This window comes from Nothoprocta perdicaria, unplaced genomic scaffold, assembly GCF_003342845.1.
Source record: "Nothoprocta perdicaria isolate Ctin4 unplaced genomic scaffold, notPer1 scaffold_0, whole genome shotgun sequence".
Classification (NCBI taxonomy): Eukaryota; Metazoa; Chordata; class Aves; order Tinamiformes; family Tinamidae; genus Nothoprocta; species Nothoprocta perdicaria.
In genome coordinates, this window is record NW_020454092.1 from 12741907 (window position 1) to 12762441 (window position 20535).

General features: G+C 41.6%; 1 protein-coding gene across 1 annotated transcript; it reads left to right on the forward strand.

Annotated features, from left to right (window-relative positions):
* Window positions 1-19: 19 nt before the first annotated feature.
* Window positions 20-20524, forward strand: KDM4A (lysine demethylase 4A). The gene is made up of 21 exons (XM_026033315.1): window positions 20-157; window positions 357-532; window positions 1613-1727; window positions 2519-2712; window positions 3805-3854; window positions 4365-4468; window positions 5132-5269; window positions 6243-6496; window positions 7258-7454; window positions 8459-8814; window positions 10824-10944; window positions 11485-11663; window positions 12130-12334; window positions 12682-12758; window positions 13443-13498; window positions 14497-14605; window positions 16463-16651; window positions 17332-17502; window positions 18030-18149; window positions 19264-19356; window positions 20275-20524. Exons 1-21 carry the CDS (start codon window positions 20-22, stop codon window positions 20413-20415), a joined length of 3183 nt encoding a protein of 1060 aa, XP_025889100.1. The 3' UTR covers window positions 20416-20524.
* Window positions 20525-20535: the final 11 nt, after the last annotated feature.

A 20535-nucleotide genomic window follows, 5' to 3' on the forward strand; every position in this document is an offset into this window, starting at 1 on the left:
CCCCCCCGAGCAGGGCAACATGGCCTCGGAGCTGGAGAGCCTCAACCCGAGCGCGCGCATCATGACCTTCCGGCCCAGCATGGAGCAGTTCCGCGACTTCAGCCGCTACATCGCCTACGTGGAGGCGCAGGGCGCGCACCGCGCCGGGCTCGCCAAGGTGGGAGCCGCTCCCATCCCACCCCATCCCACCCGGGCCGCTCCGCCCTTTGTTTACGCCTGCCGGAGCTGGGAAGGAAGGAGGTGCCGGCGGTGCCGAGCTGAGCCCGGCTCCCTTAGCGCGGCTCGTTGGGACCTGCCGCGTCCCGCGAGCGCCCGGCGCGTAACTGATGCTCTCCCGCTTTGTGTGGGCCCTCCAGATCGTGCCCCCGAAGGAGTGGAAGCCGCGGCGGTGCTACGACGACATCGACGAGCTCGTCATCCCAGCGCCCATCCAGCAGGTGGTGACGGGCCAGTCGGGCCTCTTCACGCAGTACAACATCCAGAAGAAGGCCATGACGGTGCGGGAGTTCAGGAGGATCGCCAACAGCGACAAGTAAGCGCGCGCGCGCCGTTCCCGGCGAGCACGGAGCTGCCGCTTGGCCTGGCGGAGACCAGGCCCTTCCCGCAGACCTCCAGAAGGGCCCTGGAGAGAGGAGCTCTGCCTGCACGTAGACCTCTGTGGCCTCTTGCGTTTTGCAGGGTGGTTTATGTGCCAGCAGAATCCTCCTTGTTGTATTTCCGCTATGGAGCCTTCTCTCCGTAGTAGCTAGACCATCGAAATCTTTGTAGTGGACCAGTACAGAAAGGAATGTTTCTGACATGAAAAAAATAATTTAAAAAAAMCCCTTWAGATTAGCTCAGGTAATACTGTCTTTGAAATAACTATTCAGAAATGCCAGTGGAGTTGTCAGCTCTTATTTGCCACTGCACCTTATTTTATCTTGCAAGAGCAGTATCCCTCAGATGTTTGGGGATTCTGTTTCTCTGATTTACAGAGAATTTACCAGTTTACAGAATTTGCCACTTCACAGRAAGTTAGTCTTTAGCGTTGTATATGTAATAGTCAAGAAGATATGTACATTAAAGAGGTGTCGAGAGTATAAACTTGATCACAGTCAGTGCTGCATAAGGAGRCCAGAATGTAGACAGGAGGACTGGACATCAAAAGCAGGTATTTTTTKATAAGCTGAGCTGTTTACTTGCAGGTGAGTCTGGAAATAGGGATGTGGATTTCACAGTTGCCTGAAACTTTGTAGCTCTTTATATTATTTCTGGTTACAAATGCAGCTGCCTCTGTGAAGTAGCAACAACTGGAAAGTGAAATTGCTTCAAGCTGAGGGAAGTACTAGAAGCAAAAATGAAAGTAAACTCGGAAATGGGAAAGTYGCCTTTCTCTGTTCCTTTGTTTCTAAGTCTCACAGGAACAGAGGTCTGGTCTTTTGGTTGCTTTCATAGGTCGGGATCTGTGTTAACAAATGCAGGAGGTATTTTTAATACATTTTTTTCTACTTTCATTGCTCAACACCTTAAGCTTGCTCAACTCCTTTCATTGCTGACTCCTTAAGTATCAAACTGCAAAGTTGTTTTTTTGATTCTTTTGTATTGTTTGTTTACGTATTGATTTACTTTTAAGATACTGCACTCCCCGCTACACGGACTTTGAAGACCTTGAGCGAAAGTACTGGAAGAACCTAACGTTCAATGCCCCCATCTACGGTGCTGATGTTAACGGGACACTTTATGATAAGGTAAGAAAAACTTCCGGTTTTTGAACCTTTTTCCTTTTCACCTATTTGTGTTTGTGTTCTAGAAATGTTCGTTTAACATTTGATCCCAACTTTCATAAAGCATGCTAGCTAGAAACATAGTAAATAATACATTTATAAAACACTTCCTATTTAACCCAGATTTTTAAGGCAGCTACTGGTGGTAATGTTGTAAGAGGCATGTACGATTATTCGGCCAGTAGTGCTCCAGTGAAAGGCAGTTCTTTTCTAGAAAGAAAAAACTGCTGCAGCACAAATCTTGTGTTTATGGGGCTTTGTCCTGAAATGATTTTGTGGGAAAAATTATTTTTATGGGACAGCTCTATAGCCATTGCAAATTAGGCTGATAAACATAGAAGAGGGTATGCAAGGTATGTTCTAATCTGCTTGCTAGTCTCCTAAATTATCATAATTCGCTATTTAAAAGCAGTTTGAGATGAAAAGCATTTCTGTTCAACTCGCACCATTGTTCTTTTCTGYAGTCTGTAATTTCATGAATATTTCTCCTTCCTAGTTCTTATTCTGTTGTTTTTGTTGTTGTCGTTGTTTTCCCTCCAGCATAAAGGTAGCTAGTAAGCAATCACTGTATATAAGGTAATGCTGTGTGAAAATGGCTTTTTAGGTGRTTTTGTAGGTTTGGGCTCTCTCAGTAAGTTGTTTGTCTCAATCTGCCCTTTAACCACAAGTATCTGGTATCTTTCGTAACTGCTGTTTTAGTTTCACGATTCTGTTCTTCGTGATGCTTGGTTTAACACAAGGCTTATGTTTTGTAGCATGTAGATGCGTGGAATATTGGCAGGCTGAACACAATCCTGGATGTCGTGGAGAATGAAAGTGGCATAACCATTGAGGGAGTCAATACTCCCTATCTCTACTTCGGCATGTGGAAAACTTCCTTTGCTTGGCATACTGAGGATATGGATCTCTATAGTATTAATTACCTGCATTTTGGAGAACCCAAGTCATGGTAAGTTTTTCTAAGGAAGCTTTTAGTCATTGAAGAAGAAAGCCACATATTGTGGCTTGTGCCTCACAACTGTGAGGCAGTTGAGKTGCAAGATTCAGTTAAAGAATTTACCCATCTCAGTAAGGAAATGCAAAACAGTATTTGTTTTCAATAGGATTTACTTGGTTATCTAATGGAAACTCTGTTTGCTGTTTTGATATAAATAGTTCTTCAATATTCTAATAGAATGTGGATAGTTTGTAAGGCCAGAGCTAGGAAAACTTTTTTATTATTTTCTAGGAGTCTCTAATGACCATACATAGGGAATGTGGCAGTTATCCTGCAGTTACTCTAGAAAGGGGCAGTTTTTAACACATTTTGAAATATAGTTACTGCAGCAATAAAAGCAGGCTAGTGTAGSTTGTTGAGTGGTTGGTCCAGTGCCTGAGTTTTTGTGATACTTGTTTTTATGGGAGGTTCCCCAGTTTTTCTGTAGATGAGTTGCATCTTAAGAGTGAATTATTTCCTTCTGTTTACAAATACATTTCTGAAACAAACTCAACAATTGTTTCMATGGCAGTTTGTTTGGAAACCAGTGGTTTTGGCCGTCTTTTAATACAACTTCAAAATATAAAATAATAGCAAACACCATGTGACCGGTACACATACCCCATGCATAGCAATAGTATGGGGACAAAAAAAACCAAGATAATTCAGCTGGATAAACTGTTCGGCCATTGTTTCTTTTATAGTAGTAAGTAGAAAAAGTTGACTTTGCTGACATGTCTGATTTGTTCAGCAAAAAAAAAACCCTTATTCTTACCATTCTCATTTTGCTGTACAAATCTGTTAAAACACCCAGGCCATTTAGTTGTTTCCTTAACTGCATAAGCAAAAGACTGTGGAAAAGATGATCRACTCTTCACTATAGCTTTTCCTTGGGTAGAGAGGTGAAAGTCTTTGATTAAGATTTTTATCTAATATTTTCAAACTTTGAAAGAGATGATGATGGAGRCATTTAAAAAAAWAATAATTCATGCCTTATGATTTCCAGTTGAACTTAATGATTTTATCATGTYACTTCTATTTACTGACCTGTTCTTCTGACAACAGGTACTCTATCCCTCCAGAACATGGGAAGCGGCTGGAGAGACTCGCCAAAGGTATTYGTGTGGTGTTTGTATGTCCTAACTCTTGGGAGAGGTGACATGGATAGCTGCAGCAGGCTGCAGCTGTCTTAGGAGTATGACGTGCTTGTAAGATTTCTAGGAGAACAGGAAGACACAATTGAACTGACAGTTTACTTTTTATAATATATGTGGGTTTACTTTTTTTGTGTTTGCTGTGTTTTTATACACAGTTCTGGTCTGTGTTACCTTAAATGAAACAATCCTTAACTACTGGTTGTCAGAAATGGAAGGATATACCCAAAGAAAGAGCCTTCCTTGTGCRTTCTTTGTTATGCTGTTTCAAATAAGCATCTCTCTAAAAAATCTGCAGGAGTTGCCTTTTTCTTCAGAGTGCAAGTTGGTGCATTTCATACAAGGTAGCCCATACCTCTAGGTCAAGGGAAAACTCCTCCTTAGATGGTAGCTTTTAAATAATGTATATTGAAGAATTAATTCAGTTCACAGCAGAATACTGATATCTCTCCTTGCCTTTATTTTAAACAGGTTTCTTTCCAGGAAGTGCCCAAAGCTGTGAAGCTTTTCTCCGTCACAAGATGACCCTGATCTCTCCGTCAATTCTGAAGAAATATGGCATCCCATTTGATAAGGTTTGGGAAACTATTCATGTTTTTACCAGCTCAGGCAATATATTTTTTCAGCCCTGTCCCATCTCTAACATCAGCCAATAGCAAATGCATGCTTAGAGTGGAGAATAGCAGCAGGGAGGGCATATGGAAATGATTTCTCACTGGCCTCTCCATTTACCCAGCAACTGGGTACTGAAAGATTCCGAAGACAGAAGAATCTAGCAAGAGCGATTAAAAACAAAAAGCAGTGGAAGGCTGGCTGAGAGCTTTTCATGAATATGAACAGCAACGGAGAACAAAAGGAAATTTCTAAGATGTGTATTTACTTGGTAGGAGAGACAGCTCCCCCAAATCTTCAGCAATTGCAGACAAATATCTGATAATTTATGACTCTGAGATACCTCATGAAAGGCTGCTTCCTGTTTATAACTACTTTTGTGCTACTTCAACCAGTTTTGTTGTATTTGAGTAAAAACTATGTGGGAATGTTGCTTTCCAGCAAACAGATAAAAATGTAAGAGAATAGTAAAGATAAATATCAGTTCTATCCAGTGCAGTGAGCTTCTCCACATGCTGTCTGGGGAAGGAGTTTAAATACGTTGTATGAGGGGTGCAAACTCCCTTTGTGCAAATTCTCAAAGTAGCCTGCTTGGTCGTAAATGCAGCATTTTAATTGTTTTCTAGGTGACACAGGAAGCTGGAGAATTCATGATAACTTTTCCCTATAGTTATCATGCTGGCTTTAATCATGGATTTAACTGTGCTGAATCTACCAACTTTGCTACTCTTCGATGGATAGAGTATGGGAAGCAGTCTGTCCTGGTAAGCAGTCTGTCACCCATCTGTTGCATACAAATCACCTGAATGCAGATGCTCTTCACTCTTAATGCTCTGCTAATCATTAAGCCCCCAGTGTTTGTTTTGGAAAAGTGAACTCAGTCCCGTATCCATTTAAGAAATGATGTTTGCTTTCTAATATGGTAGTGAAGTCCATTCAGTCTCCTATTCATGTAATTATTTGACTGTGAATAGAGTATAATGTGTTTTACCTTTCTTGAGATCAAATAAGATTTGGATGAAGAGAAAAACATGGTATATTACTGTCACCTTTCCTAGGGTGAAAGGCTGTGTTTTATGGTCACTCTTAATCAGTATGTTGTACCTGGTGTTTAAGCAATAATATTTTGACTGTCTAGATTAGAAGTATATCTTAATTTATCAATTAGATCTATTAGCTTGGCCTTTAGTCTGGGTAGTGTTTTATCTCTGTAAAGGTGCCTCATTGCCATGAGTTATGTTTTGAGAAGTTCATGCTGGAATGGATGCTTTCAAACACAAGTTGTAGGCAGGCTCAGACAAGGGGAACCTCTGCTGCTGTGGACTGGCATGAGGTTATATGATTCTGACATCCCAGTTATAACCTCTGTTTTCTTCTGGTAGTTGATGCATGAGTTCATGGATTTTTAAGCTTGTCAGAATCTACCAACAACTCTGTTAATAAGCCTTTCTTTCTTAATAAGTGCGATACTTCCTGGTTTGCTGTTTCTTGTTTTTTGCTCACTTTTCTGCTTGTTTTTCAGGGAGTAGCATAATTTATGTCCTTTTGATTTCCTGGCGCCATAGCCTTTGAGAGTTTCAAGTTTGTGCATGGATGCTTTTTCTTGTTGTTGTTGTTGTTGTTGTTGTTGTTTGTTTTCCCTCTTTCAGTTAAGCTACTGAAAGCAAAGTGATGTAGGAAATGCACAGTAAAATTATCAAATGTATGGTTTTACTTGAATCTGCTGTGTGATTGCAGTGTTCGTGTCGAAAGGACATGGTGAAGATTTCCATGGATGTGTTTGTAAGAAAATACCAGCCAGATCGCTACAAGCTTTGGAAAGCTGGGAAGGATGTGACCGTCATTGATCACACTCTTCCAACGCCGGAGGCAGCGGAATTCCTTAAAGGAGACCTCATGCAGAAAGTCAGGAGTGGAAAACAGTGTGCCGAGGAAATGGAAACTGAGGAAGCATGTAAAGACGAGGTGGATGATGAGGATGAGAGAAAAAGGTACTGTTGCTTATATTAGGGTGTTTTTTTTTTTTTTTTTTTTTTTTTATAGTGAGAAGCTGCACCCTGCTGCAACTGAATGTTTGGCACCCCCCCCCTCCCCCCCCCCCCAAAAAAAATAGCAGAGTTAGTAGACTGTTTTCTTGGACGTGTTGTTTACCCTTTATTTTTACTGTTTGGGTGCAAATTGATGATGGTCTGGCAAAAAGGAAAATTACTGGCTTAGAAGATTATAGTTCTGCGTTTTTGGACACCTGTCCAAAGCCTGAATTGGAAATATGCACCATAATATGGGGAGGCCAGAAGAAACAAGCACTGAATTAGGGTCCTGGGAAGATACCTGCCAGCAAATGTCAGTAGTAGTGCTGAAAGTCTCTATGCTGGCGTACAATTCCAGTTTGCTGCGAGCTCTGACAAGACCATCATTTTATTTTTGTTGTTAAATACTTCTGAGGCAGTTTCAGCCGCTGTTACTAGCCCYTTATTTATTTATATTTAAGGTAAAAATTATCTGGCTAGAACATAACCCTGTAACACAAAATKAATAGATGTTGAGGTGTGATCCCAAAGGATGACTTATTCTGGCTTCTGTGAAAATGGGAGCTGACTACAGAATAATATCTAAATTACTTGGCTTGCCATATGCTGACTCTTAAGGCAGTCAGTGTGGCCCAAGCTGAGCTGTATTTTGTGTTTCCACAAAAAAACATTAACAAACTTGAGATGTTTGGTAATCTGATAAGTGGATTTGTCCTCTGCAGCATGCCCAAGCATCGCATAGGAACTAAGAGGCATAGAGTCTGCCTGGAAGTGCCTCAAGAGGTGAGTGAGAGTGAAGCCTTCCCCAAAGAGGAGCTGAGCTCTATGCAATATGAAGTGGATGTGGCAGAGCCTTCTGTGAGACCTACCAGCGGACTTGTGCAGCAGGGTGATCGAGGGCTCAAGCTTCCAGGTAACTGTATCAAGCTTTGTCCTGCTATGGGAGCAAAGAATGTTGCTGTGCAGGGAGAGAAACTGGAGGAGCTCTACCTGGAGCATTGTCTCAAATAAAAGGCCAGTTGACAGGATGTTACCATGTCCAAAAAGCAGCCACTGATTTGTCTAGCAGTTCATAGCAGCACATTTCTGAGTTTGAGCTATCTCAGTTTTCCAGGATGAGAGAGTCACTCTAGAAAACTTTTGCTGCTGGTTTAAAAGAAATTGAATGTATTGCAAGAGACTTGCTTTAAAAAATGCCATTTCTAATTTCTGATTTTTCTATTCTAACTTTGATCATATACAGAAGTATATTAGATATCTCAGCAGTCTAAGGCTGTTTTGTAATGCAGCCTTTGCATAGAAATTGTATGGTTATTTAGTAAAGCATATACAAATTCCTAGCTATCATGCTTTACAGACATTTTCTTTGTAATGTATTAATGAGTAGGCTAGAGGAAAACTGAAGTGTCTGTATTGCATCAGTTGTCTTCTGCCTTGACTGTGATCAAGGTGTCTCTGAGACAGTAAAGGAAAGGGCAAGCACATATAAYGATTTCGTCTAGAATTCTGTTCTCCAAACTTTTGCCACTTACATTTAATAATCATCTTGATAYCTCCTCTGTTAAGTCTCGCTTGAAACCTGGTGACAATTTAGCTATACCGTATAAAGAAACATCTCTGCTTGTTTATTTTGAATCCACTTTCTACTAGTTTTACTTAATATCCATAGTTCTTGTACTGGAAGATGCAAAGAGAGAACTTTCTATTCATTCTCTCCAAATCAGSCATGATTTTATAGTGTTTGAATTAATTAAATTAAAATTTTTGCTACCTGACTTAATGTCACATTTCTTTTATGCTTATTCTTCTTCTGTTTGGKTTCATGCAAACAGGTGCGCACTGTTCTCTGTGCTGCCTAGATTTACTATATCTTTTTKGCCATTTGCTATATCCTAATGCCATTTACTATATCCTTTTTGCTAGACCATGTGGCCAAATTTGAAGAACTGAAAAGGGTGAAACTTGAGGAGGAAGAAGAGGAAGAGCAAGAAGCAGCAGTGTTAGATCTCTCTATTTCACATGCTTCACACTCAACCTCTGCTCAGTCAGCTTCAAAGCAAAGTTCAGCTCCCAGTGTTCAGCCCAGCTCGCCAGCATATTCTGGTTCTTCAGACTGTGAATCCACCGATCTGCTGCCAAAAAGGACTGTTCCTGGGCCGGCCGGGATGTTCGCTGTCCATAGCTACGCTAAAGGAGATGCCAGTGGATCTGACAGTGAGCAAACCTCGGGAAAGAAAACCAGTGCGACAGCCAGTGTGAACGAGCAAGAACTGGCGGAGGTATGGATGTCAGGAGTGCTGAAAGATTAAGGGCTGTGTTCATGGCCATGGATTTGCTATGACAGAGCTTCCTATCTGGGCAGATCACTCTTTTGTTCCATTGGTGTTTGCTTAGTAAGTCACTTAGTAATTATCCTGTCTTCTAATCCCTGCAGATCAATGTAACGTGCAGTTGGAAAGGTGTAGCAGCTAGTGGTATTTAGAGTGTTGCTTCCCTGAGGTGCTACAAAAGGACCTAAGTAAAATTTAGTAGTTGGACAAGCTTAATTGTCCTCACTTCTTATTGTAGCCAAGTATTTCTGATCACCATTCAGACTGATAGGTGATGGGTGAGGATAGTCATAGGGCATTGCAGACTGAAATGATTTCTCAAATCATTTCTCTGAATGATCTTACTGCTTAAGCCAGCTTACTAACCATTATCTTRAAGTTTTTGCTAAACAAAAGAATAAGGATGAAAGTCTGTCTCTCTTTCCTCTTCCAGGGAAAGAGTTCCTTTGTTTTGAGAACTTCTCTGAATAATTTTACAGTTTTGAGGGAGAAGGGTATGTCGGTTTATTTTACGATGCTAGTGTTACAGGCTGATCCAGGTACTTTTATGATAATAGACAGCTGTTTGCACCCAAGATGAATACTGTCCAGTTCAACATTTTTATAGACATATGAATATATGTTTGAGCTTATCTTTTTTGTTTGTTTTCTATAAAATAGCATACATCTGCCCATATGTGCAGGTTTTTAAAAAACACTGATGGGGAAAAAAACCCAATTACTAGGACAATGTAAATCTGTTTTTTTTTGTTGTTGTTTTTTTTTTAAATGCCAATTAAAGTTTTATTAGACAACTCTGTCAAGGAAAAGCTATACTACTTGAAATCTTGTCTGYCTTTGCTTTTTCAAATGTTGTTTTCCTTTCTTATTATGTATTGAAGTAATGGGAGGCCAATAACGATTAATCCTCAAAATTCAGGAATAACAGAAGCAGAACAGCAGAGAAGCAAATCTGAGGATAATTAAGCTGAAAATGAGGAAGAGTTCTCGTGTATATGTGATCTCAAGAAATTGTTGGTGATACTGATCTGTTTCTGGGTACTCGATACAAGGCAAAACAGAATTGCTGAGTACATGTAATTGATGTTCCCGTGTACAGTATATTCACAACAAATTTTCCATCAGATGGTAACTGGAAATACTAATTGCCATTTGAATAAAAGCATTTCTGTTTCTGAGCAGTCTTGTAGCCAGATGCCATGTAGGCAATCAGGTGATGACTTTTAGGCTTTCTCCTGCCTTGCTGTGTAAAAGGAAAAGAGGACACTTAAAATGCATTTAATCTTAAGATTTGCTTCTGCTTATGGAGGAATCACAGWTTCAAAACATGAGCTCCTGCTTCTGTTACTGGGCAGTTAAAAATCGTTGCCTTTACTTGCCTGACAAGAAAGGCAATAGTAATTTTGTCAGTGAACGTCACTTGTTTTTGCGCAAGACCAAGGGAAGAGGAAATGACTTTACCCTTGTGGTCTTGTCCTTCCAGTCTGTCTGGAAGAACATCAAAACAAATAGTAAGCAGATGGGGTGGAAGTTTCCTTCCATTTAAAATAAGCCTGTTAGCTTAAGATGCATGAGTAGGCTCTGTAATTCTTTTTCTAATTTAAGTTCTCATTTTACAAGAATGTTTGAGACTTCTTATCATAGCTCTACGTTGAACTATTTGACTTTTTTTTCTTCCCTTTTTTWTTCTTCCATCTTTTATACCACTCTTAAACAGATATCCATAAAAAGCTACACTGGGACTTGTGCAAAGTCTATAACCTCAATGACTCAACAGGGCTAGTTCAGAGTTGAGCAATGAAAATACACGGTTTAGCTTTGCTCTCTCTTTATTGTGCAAAACAGTGCAAGTGGTTCTCTTAAAAACTAGTTACTTAGAACTTAAACCTGAATGTAAGTTTTTCAAAAAGGCCCAAAGGACCCGTGCTTATATGGCTACTCAACTGCTGCTTTTCCAGGTAGCAAAGGAGTACATAAGATCCATGAAGGAGAGTAAGAAGTCCAAGGGACGACGCCAACCGTTGAGCAAGCTCCCCCGCCATCACCCGCTCATGCTTAAAGACTGCATTAGTGACGATGGTAAGTGTGCACTTCAGGGAAAGCTTTAGCTTCCCTAGAGAGTGGTGGGTATTCCATTAAGTAATTGGCAATCAGGGCAGTCATTTAAATAACAACTCTATGGCATAGGCAACATTCTTGCTTGAGTGTTGTGTTTGTGTAGTTAAGCTGTTTTCTTAGGTTGTTGTCCATTTTTCCTCTTGCATTCCTTGACAAGTCACAACTCTGGAAGGAAGCACTACCRGAGGCTGATGTAAATATTTATTAGAAGGGGAAAAGGGAGAGAGAGGGGAAAAAAAWTCTTGGGCTGTCTTGCTCTTGGCACACTTTGGAGTTAGTATGCTTCTCATCTTGGATTTCAAACACAGTTGCTTAATCAATAGAAGAATCCTTATAAAAAATGGCACTCAGTTACTGCCTTCTTTGACCCATTTGAGAGATGTATTTCTGGTCGCCTTGCTGTCATCTCCATTCGTAACTTCGTGGTTTATATGGTCTTATTTGCAAGAAAGACAGCTGTAAAAGGCCATAAAGTTACTGAGTAATGGTCTCTTATTGCAGAGGCGTCAGAGCAACTAACTCCTGAAGAAGAGGCTGAGGAGACAGAAGCTTGGGCCAAGCCACTCAGCCAGCTGTGGCAGAATCGGCCGCCCAATTTTGAGGCCGAAAAAGAATATAATCGGACCATGGCTCAGCAGTCTCCATACTGTGCTGTTTGTATGCTCTTTCAGACATACCAGGTAAGTAGCCTAGATCTGGCCGAGATGCAGGAGAAATGAGTAAACATCTTGCTGCTGCGGTGCATTGCTGGCTAGCTAGCTATCAGTGTCTCAGTTTTCCCAAGGAAGTGTTCTAAGAGAGCACAATTCAGTGAACCTGCCTGTATACCCATTTTCAGACTGACACCTTTATTTTTTAAGCCTTTTTTCTTCAAATGTTTGAAGTCCACTCRAAACACAAGGTTTTTGGGGAAGTAGATCTGTGTGACCATTACATAGTTAGTTTGACGTTGATATAGAGTAACAAGTTACAGAAGGTTAACCTGAAAGTCTTCTGGTCTTTTGTTGGAAAACTACTAGCTCTTGAACATTTCAGCACCTTCATCGTTCATTTAAACTGGATTTACATATGGAATAATGGGGAATAAAGTAGATAGGAAGAAGGCATTTTCTTCTAAAACTTGTATTTTGTGTCTGTACCTTATAGGCAGAGTGTGGAGGCCACAGTCAAAACTCTGAAGCAGCTCCAAATGCTGCGGATGGGAAGATCCGAACCAAGCCCCTAATTCCTGAAATGTGCTTTACTGCAACTGGCTGCAGCACTGACCTCAATCTCTCAACCCCTTACCTGGAAGAGGATGGAACCAGTGTACTGATCACCTGCAAGAACTGCCACGTCTGTGTTCATGCAAGTGAGCACATCCAGACTTAACTCTAAACTATAGTGTTTTACGTAGTAAGTCTGTACAAAATAATAAGCCTCTAACAGTCTGTTAATAGACTAAGTTCAGCCCTTATCTGAATGGTGAATATTTGCAGTGCTGACCTTTAAAACATTTAGCTGGCTGCATGGACAGCTTGAAGAAAACAACCAGCTCCAGGGATGCCATTTCCAGCTCCTTTACGATTTCTGGACTCTAGAGGAATGGTCTGCATTTAAGTGAACATTATTTCACAGAATAGTTTGGGTTGGTAGGACCCTTGGTTCATCACCTGGTCCAACACACAGATATGTTATTGAGATATGTTTCTATTCTAGGTTGCTACGGTGTGTCTCCTGACAAGGCCACAGAAGACTGGATGTGCTCCAGGTGTACAGAGAATGCCTTAGAAGAGGTAACTTCTTATAAGATATTAGTAGGTGAAGCCGGTTCACATGGGAATTTGCTACAAAGTCCCTTTCCACTCTGTTATATTTTGATTGCCTGCTATGAAAAGCAGGCAACTTGAAGTTTTAGTAGTCAATCTTTTGTATTTTGACTTATTTTAAGGATGTGGTCATGAAATTGTTCTACCTAACATGAAGCTGCTGAGCTGAGGCCAGGCACTGAGACAGCAGTATCTTGCATGAGCATCAGAGTTGATCCTATATTCTTAATATACGGCAGCTACTATTTCTAGGGCAGAAAATGATTTCTGTCACGTAACTGGGAAGACRTGAATGTATGAAGAAGGCAAGGATAAAACTTTGAACATTTGGATAGACTCTCAATCTGCAGAAGCGTTAACCTTTTGAATTGTCTCATGCCTGTTCCAGATTCTTGTAGACATCTCAAGGGAGATAAGGTGTTGCCTTAGTAAAAGAACCCACAATGAGCAAATTTGTACAAGTATTGGAGTTCCTATCCACTCCCTTAAAGGCAACAGGGTGGGACTGCAGGGCAGAGCTCTACCAAATGTTCAGTTGTCTTGTGACAATGAGGCAAGATCTCAGGATGTGCACTGTGAGGAGGAAATTTTGAAACAAGTGCACCACTCTGGACTTGATGCTCTCAGCTAACACTCTCTTCCTTGTGCCAGGACTGCTGTTTGTGCTCGTTACGAGGAGGAGCGCTGCAGAGAGCCAATGATGACAAGTGAGTGTTACACCTTGCTTGATCTTCAGGCCTCGTTGCCTTAGCAGTTAGGTGTGTGGCTAGTAAAGCAAACATCTGCATTTGATTTAATGGACTGACCAGCAACATCTTGCACACAGTGTCTTCAGTGAGGTACATTCAAGTGTGTGTTTGTGATGCTCACCTTACATGCTGAGACATAGAGCAATCTTTACCTTTTTGAATAATGTCTCACTCTCATGTCTCTCATTCTGGTCACACCAGCTGTTAATTGCTTCACCTTTTTCAGTACAAAGTGTAGAGTTTTTTTTTCTTTGCATGTTTCTAAGTAGAAAACATAGACGTGTAATACACTATGTGAAAATAAAGCTCCTGGTAAGAAAACATTTTTCAGGAACTTCACAGATGATTTTGACTTACCCAAAAATGTGCATGTGGTGGGGACATGGAACAGGTGTAGTTCACAGCAGCACATCTTCCAATTCAGTGCTACCTTGCAGGAAGTATAGTGTTGTAGCACTGTCTGTTCAGTGTCCCTCTTCGGTATSATGGCTTGTCTGAACTTATTTGATGTAAAATACATTGGTCTGAAGAAAGTTTATAAAACAAATGAGTCCAGCTCCTTGGTCAYTGTGTCAAAATGAATTCAATAGTGAATGAACAGTTACTGTCTGACAAGTTTATGGGGATAAGTATATCAGGCTGACTTTGTGATATAGGTATGCAACTGACAGAAGTCACAGTAAACTGTTGTTCTGTTCAGGCTGCTAGTAGTAGCTTGAAATGATGAAGGATATTTTTGAAGGATATCTTAGCTGTTGTTTTGCTGCACTTGGGCCCCAAGACTAGTAGCAGGAAGACTACACTGTTGGTTCTCAGCCTCTGTGGGCTAAAGCAGAGGCTATTCATTTCGGTTTGTTTATGTGGCAAGCTTCATCAGCACTGTATTTACTTTGAATGTAGAAACATTCTCTGTTGGCCAAGTGTGGATTCATTTTTTTACACCTCTGTCCTGGTAGGTGGGTTCATGTGATGTGTGCTGTAGGTGTCTTGGAAGCAAAATTTGTGAACATTGCAGAGCGCAGTCCTATCGATGTCGGCAAAATCCCCCTGCAGCGCTTCAGACTGGTAAGGAACCCTTGTGCCCTGTCTGCTCTGGGCTTCTGTTGATGTGCTAATTCCATCTGGGAGTATGGGGCCTGAAGGAGAGAATATACTGCTTTCTCCATCCGAGGGAGATCAGAGAAAATGCAAACAGTGTTGGGAAGATATTTGCTTGACACAGTTACTGATGCTCCCTAAAGCTTCGCTTCACTTTTTTTTTTTTTTTTTTTTNCACTCCCCTGAGTAGTCTGCTCAGATTTAAGCAACTCTTGAAATTGGTGTCGGATTTTATGACAATTTAACTTCTTCCCTAGTTTAAACTGTTCTTGCCTGTATTAGATAGGGTTGGTTCTTGTCTGAAGAAGCTTTCTGAGAAGAAAATAGCTGTTGAAATCTGTAATCTTTGATGTGTGAGCATTACTCTTGAAAAGTCAGTTTAAGTATCTCACTCAGTATCCTGAYTCCATGAGTGGTCAAAAATGAGCACTTGGGAAAAAGTAAAAAGAGAGCAAGCACAATACAATACATCTTAGTCTTTTGTCCCCAGCAATTTCCAGCTCGGGAGGCTTCCAGACCCAATGGTGGTTTGTTTTGTAGCCTCCAGGCTGTGGCATCTCCTTGAGCCTAAGTAAACTTCTTGAAACCATTTAAGGTTTTGCAAGGATTTTCAYTGATCTATTTCTCCTTTGTATGAGAAACTGCCTCACTCTGCCTTTTCTGGGCTGCCCTTCTTCTCCCTCCTCCCGATTTGCTTACTGTTTGTAGGATAAGAAGTGTCTCTTTAGGCCATTCAGAATTTCATAGACTTCTCTTACCCTTCCAACCCCAGTTCATCTCCTTTTCAGATTGAAGGACTTCATCTGTTTTTTTTTTCTTTAATGGAAAAGGCAATTGTTCTTGTTGCTGTTCTCTGAACCTCTCCATATTCTAGTACATATTTATTCAGATGATGAGCTTGKAGGTGAGGACAGTTTTCTGTGTGTGCCAAGCTAGATTTAAAAAATGATATAATGGTGTCCATGTTCTTTGTTATTTTCTAATTCCTACCGTTTGACTTGCTTTTTTGACTGCTCTTGAAGCCTGAGATGCTACCAGACATGTGAGACGTTGGTATAATGGGTGAATGTCTTCAGTAGGAAAGTATCTATATTTAACTATTCTAAAAAATCAGTTTTGAGGACAAAGCACTTGTAACTACTTTGCAGATACTGTGTCACAGATAGTRTCCTTTTCCTGTAACACCTAATCACACCTGACCCGAGTATAAGTGGGTCACTGGTGGCAGAGAGGTAGCAGGCATTTGAATGTGCACTCCATCACTGGGAGAGCCATGTACTAGCTGTGACTTATGCAGAGAACAATCCAGTCGCAGAGCTCTGAGATGCATCCCGTGGGCTCTTCCTGGCATGGGAGCTGTGGGAAGATCACATTCTCCAAAGGGATGGAGCTTGTTCTGGGCAGAGTGATAGAATTTTAACCTACACAGGCCTAACTCTTCCAGTTTTTTGACTCTGGGCCAAGGAAATCCTTTGCCTACGATGCTGATCTTGTTGCTTGTCTTTGTGCAGCTTAACCAGGTGGTGAAAGGCCCTGGAGAATTGTAGACTAGCTTAATTCAAGGTCTCCTGTAGCTAGAGTCCTAGGGTTGCATGCTTTGTGCATGTTAAGCTGGTAGCTGCTTAACATGTATTTTCATCTTATGAGGCTACTTTCTACTTATGAATCCTTGCCTTGTCATAAACTAGAATAAAGTCTGAAGCTTCTTTTGATCAAAAAGTAGCAACTCCCTCCTTGAGCAAGGATGGCACAGTGTCAAAGCTTAATCTTTTGTGCAGAATGAATGTTAGTGCCAACCAGTAACCTCTAGTTCCCTGTCCACAGAAATGCATTTTCTGCAAAAAACGGAGAAAGAGAATCGCAGGTTGCTGCGTGCAGTGCTCCCATGGTCGCTGTCCCACGTCCTTCCACGTCAGCTGTGCCCAAGCAGCAGGGGTCATGATGCAGCCCGACGACTGGCCGTTTGTTGTCTTCATTACCTGCTTCAGGCACAAGACTCCATCTCAGGCAGAGGTGAGTAGGTGTGTGACTCCCAGCATTTAAGTTGGAAACTCTTAGAGGAACTGAAAAAATGTAGATTATGTAACTGATTCAAGATGTTTGACATAACCTAATGATGTGGGTCTTCAGTTCTAACCTCAGCTTTGCTACTGCTCTGAGTAATCTTGGACAGATTCTTTGTATTTTGATTTGCAAGGCAGGAGGACTGAGAGCTACATTCCTTCTGTGGCCGTTGTAATGAGGAATAGTAATGTTTTGGTGTTGTGATATTTGATACAAGGTTGTTCAGGAGTTTGCTCTGGCACTCCAGCAGGCTGCKTAAGTTGTCATGGACTCTCATCCTTAAGTGACTGTCTCTTTTGTAATGCTCGTATGTAGCCCTTCTAGCTATCAAAACCTCAACATTCAGTTAGCAAATATATATGGTAAAGGTCTTGAGTTGCTCTGAAAAAGGAGAGTTCAATTTACTAAGTAGGATGCCTTAGGATTGGACAGCTGCAGCTAAAGGATGGAGTTTTAAGCATTTGAAAAACCTGAAGCAGAACAACTCTGAAAATTCTGCTGATGGACTCTGAGTACAATTATTCACCTGAGCCAAAATTCTTTCCTCTTTCATTTGCCAGCAGTGGAGCTGTGTGCCTCAGCACGTTCTCTGTCATGTCATTAGGTAACGAGCGCTTTTCTGTTCTCAGCGAGCCAAGGCTGCGCTCCAGGACCTGACACCAGGACAGATAGTCATCAGCAAGCACAAGAACGGGCGCTTCTACCAGTGCGAAGTGGTCAGTCTTGCAAAGGAGACTTTCTACGAGGTCAACTTCGATGATGGCTCCTTCAGTGACAACCTGTATCCAGAGGACATTGTGGTACGTTCTGCACTGGGTGGCTGACTCCAGTAGAGGGCACATGATGCCAGGGAATTCCTCTTGCTGCAGAGCAGCTACATGAGAGCTAGTAACGAATTCCAACCCATGTTGTGTTTGTAGTATGCTGCAAGCCAGCTGGGTGAGTGTAATGTGATTCTAATGTGATTTAGGTTAACTGGGGACAAATAGGAAGACAGTTGCACAGGTGTAGCAGAGGGTGCAGTTGGTCTTTGCCTGCTTAACAGTGATAAAAATGGAAAACTTGTTGGTACTTTCATACTGCTGCTACTTGAAGTACTTGGAAACTGCACTCACCCTAGTATTTAAAAATGATACAAATATATGTTTCTCAACATGTTTCTCCATCACTAGAATAAAATAATTACTAGAACACTGTGATATGTGTCATACAGTTGAGATAGATCCCCCTCGGTCGGGATAGATCCTCCTTTGCTTTGCTTAATCTTTGTTTAACAAAGCTGCTGACTTCTACGTCTTGTTTCCCACTTCTTTCTTTTTGCTGTCAGAGTCGAGACTGTCTTCAGTTAGGTCCTCCTGCTGAAGGGGAGGTTGTGCAGGTGAGATGGACAGATGGACAGGTTTATGGAGCCAAGTTTGTTGCATCACATGCCATCCAAATGTATCAGGTACAGAATTCATACTCCTTTTTTATTTTCATTTCCCGTTTTTTTGCAATAACTTCATCTTCCCTGGCCGCTTGAAGGACTCAAGGTCTTTGCTTTTGTTTTGCTTAGGAGGCCTGTGGCAGTTTGTCACATCATGATGATTATGGTCGTTTGTCTAAAGCTTTGCTGTTAGCTTTCAAAATTTCACTGAGATTGATAGTTCTTTTGGAAAGGTAGGCATCGTACAGGAGAGAATTCTTACAGCAGTGAAATTACATCCTTTATCTCAGAAGGGATCTGTCATAGAATGACATGGTGCAGAAAGGGGCTGACTGGCAGTTTATGTAATCATCCACACAGAGACATCTGCCATTGCTCTATTGCTGTGACCAATTTCTGCCTTTCTGAAGCCCTTTACATTGGACAAAAAGCTACAGGCAGCTCTGATTTAAAAACTGAGCAACACTCACAGATTTTCCATCTTTTACCTTTCCTGGCCTTGAGCCCAGGAGGTGTCTGGAAATTCAGGGTTCAAAACAAGCTGATCATGTTAACAGGGCTGCTCTCAGAGGCAGGAGGGCTGTAGTATGGTCACAGCTAAATGCCTGAGAGTAAGTGATCCAGTGTTTCCAGCAGTGCTGGATGCTGGTAGCACGAACTGAAATTAACAACTTGCACCTCTGCTTAATTTGGCTACGTGCTTGAAAGCATCAGCTTCCAAAAATCACTGGCCTTTTCTTCAGCAGACGTAATTATTATAATTTAAATTGCTGTAAAATGAGGGATATTTTTTCTTCATAGTCAGAATGCATCATGCCTTACACACTTTCAAAGGGACAAATATTACAGCAAAACTAAACTCACTAGCCAGGGAAAGCCCACAAAATGCTGGCTTATCAAATGTTACAAGAAAATCCCTGGACTTTCCTGGCTGTTTTCACTGCCAAGGGCCAGACAAAGCCTYGGTTCAAGTTTATGGCGGCATACACGCCTGCCAGGGTGACTTATACAGCATAAATGGTAGAAGATGATTTCAGGAGAGGCCTCTGTGGGAAGGAAAAGGCAAACTCTGGGTAGCAGTGAACAGGGTCTAGCTCTTGAGACTATTGACAGGATAAAATCCATTTTCTCCCAGGTGGAGTTTGAAGATGGCTCGCAGTTGATGGTGAAAAGGGATGATGTGTACACCCTCGAAGAGGAGCTTCCCAAGAGAGTCAAGTCAAGGCTGGTAGGTAAAGCAGGTGCAGACATCTGAATAAGTTCAATCTGATGCTGTTTGGCACTGGATAGCGAGTGGAGCATGCAGCAGYGAGGGATTGCAGTGTGATACTCTCTGTAAGTCTTTGGTATTAGATCAGGTTACAGGCTTGGTGTCAGATCAGATTATCTAGGTTAAAAGGCAAGTGTTCTCTCACCCTGGAGAGATTTTATTCTCCTGCAAAGACTGGAATATGTCGCCCTTCCCATGGAGTTCCCGTGGATTTCTAGTTAAATCCCCTAATCAAAGCAGCCTGAAGTATCAGTTGCTGCTCCTCAGGAACCAGTTCAGTCAAGCCTTGCTTATTTACAAGGATGGATGTCCCACAATTTATCTAGATCCCTCTTTAGTGCTTTTTATATGTTACTGTGAAATATGTACTTATGGGCAGTGTGCCAGGTATCTTGCTTTACCAGATGATCCTGTACATTGCAATACAAAACCTATTGGCAGCCACACAGGCTATTGCAGGTTTCAGTGTAACACAGTGGACTCCTGTGTCTGGAGGTAAACCTGTCTGCTCTGTAAGACCTAGAATGCACTAGACTTCCTGAGTGTTCAAACAGGTCAGTGCATTTATTCCTGAATAAATGAATAAGTGTGAAGAAAATAACTGAAAACTTCTATTAGTTTAGTCTAAGTAGCTAAGATTGAAACCTGTGATCCTTGAGGTCTCTGATTACAGTTCACTGAAATTTGTGCACAGACCTCTAAAAGTTTTTCAAGACATTTCTCTTCCTGTGGGGCASAGAAACCCAAAAGGCCAGTTTGTGAAAAGGCTGCATGTGTCCAAGCACCTCAAACTTGTCCTTTTTGTCCAGCAGTGTGAGCGGGTGGGAGCAGGGATTTGATTTACACCCTGGTAACTAATTGTGCTTTTCATCRTAGTCAATAGCTTCAGACATGCGCTTCACAGAGATCTTTGCGGAGAAGGAGGTCAGGCAGGAGAGGAAGAGGCAGAGAGTGATCAATTCCCGCTACCGGGAAGACTACATCGAGCCTGCGCTGTACCGGGCCATCATGGAGTAAGCGCTGCCCGTGGCAGAGGAAGAAGATGCCCACATCCTCAAGGACTTAGACGCTCCAGTACAACAGGCCACATTTGGATGCTTCAAATCCAGGGTGTTTTTTATTTCTTTTTTTCTTTTT

What these genes read in the sequence shown, in the direction of transcription:
- KDM4A (XM_026033315.1), top strand. Translation starts at nt 20, where the DNA reads ATGGCCTCGGAGCTGGAGAGCCTCAACCCGAGCGCGCGCATCATGACC. An exon ending in CCACGTCTGTGTTCATGCAA is followed by an intron (nt 12,335 to 12,681) that starts GTGAGCACATCC and finishes TTTCTATTCTAG; the next exon opens with GTTGCTACGGTGTGTCTCCT. An exon ending in AGACTCCATCTCAGGCAGAG is followed by an intron (nt 16,652 to 17,331) that starts GTGAGTAGGTGT and finishes TTCTGTTCTCAG; the next exon opens with CGAGCCAAGGCTGCGCTCCA.